The 6,444-nt window shown below is 38.0% G+C and overlaps 1 protein-coding gene across 1 annotated transcript; it reads left to right on the plus strand.

Annotated features, from left to right (window-relative positions):
- Window positions 1-2,165: 2,165 nt before the first annotated feature.
- Window positions 2,166-3,748, plus strand: LOC135721138 (granzyme-like protein 1). The gene is made up of 5 exons (XM_065243307.1): window positions 2,166-2,220; window positions 2,389-2,545; window positions 2,892-3,012; window positions 3,127-3,354; window positions 3,465-3,748. Exons 1-5 carry the CDS (start codon window positions 2,166-2,168, stop codon window positions 3,615-3,617), a joined length of 714 nt encoding a protein of 237 aa, XP_065099379.1. The 3' UTR covers window positions 3,618-3,748.
- The last annotated feature ends 2,696 nt before the right edge of the window (window positions 3,749-6,444 follow it).

The following is a 6,444-nucleotide window of genomic DNA, read 5'->3' on the forward strand; positions in this document are numbered from 1 at the left end:
AGTCCACGATCATCTCCACTGTTTTGACAAGTTCAGCTCCAGGTTGTTAAGACTGCACCAGACAGCCAGCTGCTCAACCTCTTGTCTGTAAGCAGACTCATCACCGTCCTGTATGAGGCCGATGATTGTAGTGTCATCTGCAAACTTCAAGAGCTTGACAGAGCAGCAGAAGGATCAAATCAAAGGAACATTTGTTCAAGATAGCCTCCCACTTACTTCTAAAATCCACATTGTCCTTTCCGAATGAGGAAAACTTCATAATCCTCAGGCCCCTGGGAATCATCTCCTCCCTCCAATAATCCGAAAGAGTAATCACAAGTAATTCAAATTTATTATCCTTTTCCATAAGCTTTTTCAAATCAAAAAGTTTTTTCTCTAGACTGTGTAGAGTCCATGGTAAGTAAAGATTATTTTTTATTGTAGTTGTCAGGGCAATTTTTTGTCTTAATCCAACAACACACACATGCACACACCCACACAAACATAACTTACAGATTTTTTCCCCAGTGTGTATTGTGGTCTTCATAACAAAGCTGTGTTTTGTGTCGTGAAATCATCTGTGCTGCCTCCAAATCATCTGTGCTGATCTTTCTGGATTTATCTGCTGCTTTTGACTCGGTCAATCAGCACATCCTCCTGTCGACCCTCATGGCTATGGGTCCATATAGTGGTCCATTCAGGGTATTCTGGAGAGGTGACATCTCCGAACCCCAACGTCTCGATACCAGGGTGCCTCAAAGTTCTGTGCTTGGACCACTGCTCTTTTCAAAGTACATGACACCTCTGGGTGCTGTCATTGGAAAACATCGCTTTTCCTACCACTGCTATGCGGATGACACTTAACTTCACTGGTCGTTCCACCCTGATGATGCCCGCATCTCAGCATGCCTGAGGGACATCTCACTCTGGGTGAAGGATCACCATCTCCAGCTTCACCTTGCAAAGACAGAACTGCTTGTCATATCATCTAAACCAAAAGATTAATCGCAACCTTTCCATTCAGCTAGGTTCCTCGACCATCATGCCATCCAGGACAGCCAGAAACCTGGGAGTGGTCATTGATGATCAGCTTAGCTTCTGTAGATTCATTCTCTTTAATATAAGGAAAATTAGACCTTTCTAAATGAGCATGCTATGCAGGTCCTAGTCCAAGCTCTTGTCCTGTCCAGGCTGGACTACTGCAATGTGCTACTAGCTGGACTTCCAGCCTGCACAACCAAACCAAACCCCTACAGATGATTTAGAAAGCAGCAGCAAGAATGGTCTTCAATGAGCTAAAGACTGGCTCCCTATAGCAGCTCGCATGGAATTTAAAGCTTTGCTCCTGGCCTTTAAAAACACCACTGGGTCAGCACCCCCTTACATTTACTTACTTATAGAGCCTTACGTACCCACTCGATCCCTGCGCTCTGTCACCGAGCGACGGCTTGTGGTGCCATCTCAAAAAAGGGAACAAAACATTATTGCGTACCTTCTCTGGAGCTGTGGAATGATTGGCTAAAAACCCATCTCTTCCGCCATTACCTCACTTCCTAATATAAGACTTACTGTCTTTTTCCCTTTTTTTCCCCTGATCTCTATCTATACCTTCTTACAATATACTTCAGAACTAACCCATGGCTATATATACTGTATTAGACTTGATGAGACTTTTTCCAGTGCACTTATGTATTGCTGTGCTTGTGTTGCTATAATTGCTTCTATTGTTTAACTCATTTGTAAGTCGCTTTGGACAAAAGCGTCTGCTAAATGACTAAATGTAAATGTAATGTAAATGCTATGAAACAAAGCTGTTTACAGTCACATAAGGACAGAAAAACACCTAAAATTAATCAGTTAATAAAGATTTATGAGATTAAACATTACTGGCAGATATGTTTGGATCAGATTAGGGTTGGTCAGTGGTCTTCCAGAAGACAGATCGGATATCGCTGACATAAGCATGTATGTTTGATCTTATCACCGAAAGTGTGGTTACTTCATGATAAATCAGCAAACGCTGATGATCAGCACTTTTCAATGTTAAATTAAATAAACTGATCTGGATTCAGTGCATGGTTTAATTTCTAGCTTCATCTTCCTGGTCTGAGTCCCTTGACTCTGTATTTAAAGCAGAAGACGACTTCACTGTGCTTCACACATCGCTGGACTGAACAGTGACTACAATGAGCATCTTTTGGTTTATAACTACACTGCTACTGCTGCACTCCTGCACCCCAGGTAATGACTTCATATCACACTACAGTAATAACAGCAGACAGTTTCTCATAAACATTTAAATAGTTTAAAAAGTTTCTACAATAGGAGGAAATTACAGTGAATCTGTTTTTCGCCATGCAAACGGTATCACATTTAATATTCTTATATGCATTCATATTCTCTCTGTAGGTGTCGGCATGGATCATGGTATCGTTAATGGTAAGGAGTCCATTCCACACAGCCACCCATACATGGTCTACATTTATGACAAATACACACATACAGCATGTGGTGGATTTTTGATAAAGGAAAATTTTGTGATGACGGCTGCCCACTGCAAAACAAAGTGAGTAAAATAATATACTATCAGTGATATAAAAACACAAACTTTGCTTCTTATATTTCACTATAACCAAATATAAAAGCTTAGTTGCAAAATTGAAAACTAACATTTTTTGATCAGGTGAACCAGGTCATTGAAAATGTGGTATTGATCAAATTAACTTTATAACCAATGCATTTGGACATCTAACAAACATTTAATGATTATTATTAAACTAACAATAAAATGAATGTATATTTGTACATATGCAGGATGCAACCAAAGTATTGTCACTTTAATGTGTAAATCTTTACTGTAAGGTTGAAATAGTGGCAGTCTTTTAACATTTAGTTTATTTTGTTTGCTTTAGTCATCTCAAGGTGTATTTGGGTGTTAATGACACAAATCATTTACCTGAGGGTATAGAGGTCAATGCCTTTTCACATGAAAGTTTTGCAAACAAGCCAGGTGATGACATCATGCTACTAAAGGTTTGTCTTCTTTCTACAGAATTTATTTTAGCAGCATCTAATACATTTTAATAACCATTTTTTAACAATGTATGATGCATCTACTCAAGCTTCTTTACATGTCTTCCCATTTAGCTTAAAACCCCAGCGACTCTGAACAAGACTGTGAATATCATTGCCCTGCCAAAAACTAATAAAGAGAAAATCTCAAGTAACTGCATGGCCATGGGTTGGGGCTGGAAGGAATACAATGAGTTTACTCCATCAAGAGTCCTGAAAGAAGTGAACTTGACTCTTTTAGCCTCTGAAAATTGTGCCATACCTCACACTTTATGCACTAAGGAAGAAGCCGGGCCAGCACAGGTATTCATTTGATTTCAGCTTTCATTTATGCTGTTAAATGGAAAATTTTAATGATTATATTGTTATTGTATATTATTTAATGTCTAACTCATCCACAATTTCATTCACAGGGAGACTCTGGCGGTCCACTTGTTTGTGGAAATGAAGCAGTGGGCATTGTGTCTTACTGCATAATGGACGAGTCTACAAGCTATCTTACAATGTATACTAAAATCTCTCACTACCTAACATGGATTCATAAAATCATGAATGGATTTCTTTAAAGCATCATGAACCATGCAAGGCAAAGCTGGATAAACTTCAACATGTTTGATATTAAAGCACTTCTGATTTATGAAAGCTCTTCATTTGCATTTTAATGTACTAGATTGAAATAAAGGCAAATCTTTTTCACTTCATGAGTCTGTTAAAATTATTTCTGCAACTAGAACCTACAGTACAGTACATGATCTAGCTGTAATACAAATCAGTGATTCTTGGGAATTTGGATAAAACAGGTTTAAATTTTGAAGGTATATCATTATAGACCAAGGTCTTGGCTGTTCAGCAATTTACTGGTTTAACCTCCCCTGTTCGTATTTTTTTCCAGTTATTACTCATACAACGTGTACTTTAAGCCTAAATAGAAAAAGTAATGATTTTCTTTATTTAATAAACATATTTTTGTATTAATAGAGACTATTAATTTAATAACTTAACAGCACTGAAGAAACATATTGTAAGCATATTCATTTAAAACAAATAAAACTCCGTCTGATGGTGGTGACATTGGCCTCATTTTTCCAAAATGTATACCACTCAAGTCAATGGCTTCTTGCTTATACTTTATGTAAATATTTGGTCGAAAAAATAACAATCCTGAGCACTGTGATGAACAAATGTCAAATCATTACTTCCTAAAATACATAAAACTTGACAAAAAAGACAGAAAACCTGACGGTGGTGACATCTGACGGTGGTGACAAAAACCTAACCTTGTTTCCCCTCTGTTGTTAGCTACTTCAGACCTCTTCTTAAAAATTATACATTTATTTCATAATCTAATCTAATATTTTTTTTACAAAGATGACAGTGTTGACATGTTATGGTTGTCACAGTAGCGGTGTCCAAAAATATGAACAAGTTTAAGAGAAAATAGCAAACATACAGGAGCTTGAGTGATCTTGAAGCATGCAGTAGAGCTGAAGGTTTGATAATGGGGTCCTTAGGAATGCAGTTGACCCTGTAGTTGTCTGATTTTATTGCTTTTTATAAATATCTGATGGTGGTGACGAATATGTGGGACACATTTTGAGCAATCACAAAATAATAGTAAATATTGTCAAAACTCACTGTTTGTAGTTTTTAATACATATTACAATGTACTCTTTCATGTGGTAAATATATTATTCAATTCAATTATTACTTTTGGCTTTTTTAATCAAGTTGAAATGATTATCTCTTAACCGAGGACAGCTGATTTTGTAGGCAATGGGCCAGCATATAATAATTAAACTAATAAAAAATAAAAGTAAACCTATAAAAGAACCTTACATATGTGCAAAGGACCCCCATTGATTCTTTTTCTTCATGAAAATGTTATTAATTTCCAACAGAATTAGCACTTTTCTTAGTGGGACATGTTTTTGCCAAAGTTTCAAGAATCAGTGAAATGTTCACAGCAGGCCAACACTGTCACCTCCTGGTCAAAGTTTATACAACTGATTAAAATAACTAGATATAAACAGCTTAAACTATCAATATCCAACCAATGTCAAACTATTTTAATAACTGATGCGGCAGTAAAGTATTGAAACTAAAAGTTATAAAACAATAATATTACCTCCAGAGTTTATCCAACAGTTTTTGTAACTACAACTCTTTCAGTAACACAACCCAACATTAATCTAGAGATCCTGTTGAATCTTTAGTGAAGTGTTCTTCTATTTTTTTAAGAGATTTAATCTCGTAAAACTTCTGAAATAAGATTTTGTGGTTGGTTTTTTGCACCAGTTGACCAAACATTAAAAAGAAACATTAAATATTTCTTAAATGAATGCATTAAGTAAAGCATGTGTCACAGGGTGACTTTATAGGGCGGAACTAAAAAACGGCGAAGATTGGTTCCGCCAGAAGATGGTTTCCGCCCGGACCAAATTTTATAAACACCTTCACTTCCTGGTTTCTAGGCAACACAATCGGGGCTTTATGAGCAACAGGTGTGTGGATTAAATGTGGCAACTTGTGATTGGGGGATGTGTGAAGAGGAGACATATAAATAGATCTGCAGTAACACAAGAGGGGGCGGTCGATTTCGGGGCGAGCTCCTTTCAGCCCAGGGCGGACCAAAACACATATTCCTGTTGAAAAGTCTGAAGGCTCCGTTGATCCGGGGATCGGTTTAAAGTGAGCGGAAAGAGTGCGGGGCCGAAGAAGGCGAAAGGAAGGAGTTGTGGCTGTTTGTTAAAGGAGCACCCCGGGAAAGTCGTTGTTGTTGTTGCTGTTGTGCCTTGTGTGTTTGCACAAGCCGATCCAGTGTGGAGAGAGTGGAGGTCTGGGCGAAGTCATTACAGGAGAAAACTGAGGTTGTCATCCACTGGGTGAAGAAAGTATTAAAGGAACACGCCCACATTTTGGGAAATTAGCTTATTCACCGTATCCCCCAGAGTTAGATAAGTCCATACATACCTCTCTCATCTCCGTGCGTGCTGTAACTCTGTCTGACGCAGCCCCCGCTAGCTTAGCTTAGCACAAAGACTGGAAATGCATGGCTCCAGCTAGCAAACTGCTCCCAAAAAGTGACAAAATAACTCGGACATTTTCCTATTTATGTGTTGTAATTTGTATAGTCACATTGTGTACAAATAACAAGCTCGTATGAGACACGGACATCTTTTAGTCGTATATTGCTGGGAACTATATATTCTCAGGCGCAGCGCTGCTGCTGGGGCGGAGTGATAATTTAAAAATTATTATTATTATAGAATAAGGTGAAAGTAATAGCACAAAGCAAATTGTTTTTGCACAATGAACCCACAGACAGTAGGCAACTATTGTACAAACAGGGTCACAAATCTTCCCCCTCTAATTCAACAGCCAGGTGAAGGCTAC

This window comes from Paramisgurnus dabryanus, chromosome 24 (assembly GCF_030506205.2).
Source record: "Paramisgurnus dabryanus chromosome 24, PD_genome_1.1, whole genome shotgun sequence".
NCBI lineage: Eukaryota > Metazoa > Chordata > Actinopteri > Cypriniformes > Cobitidae > Paramisgurnus > Paramisgurnus dabryanus.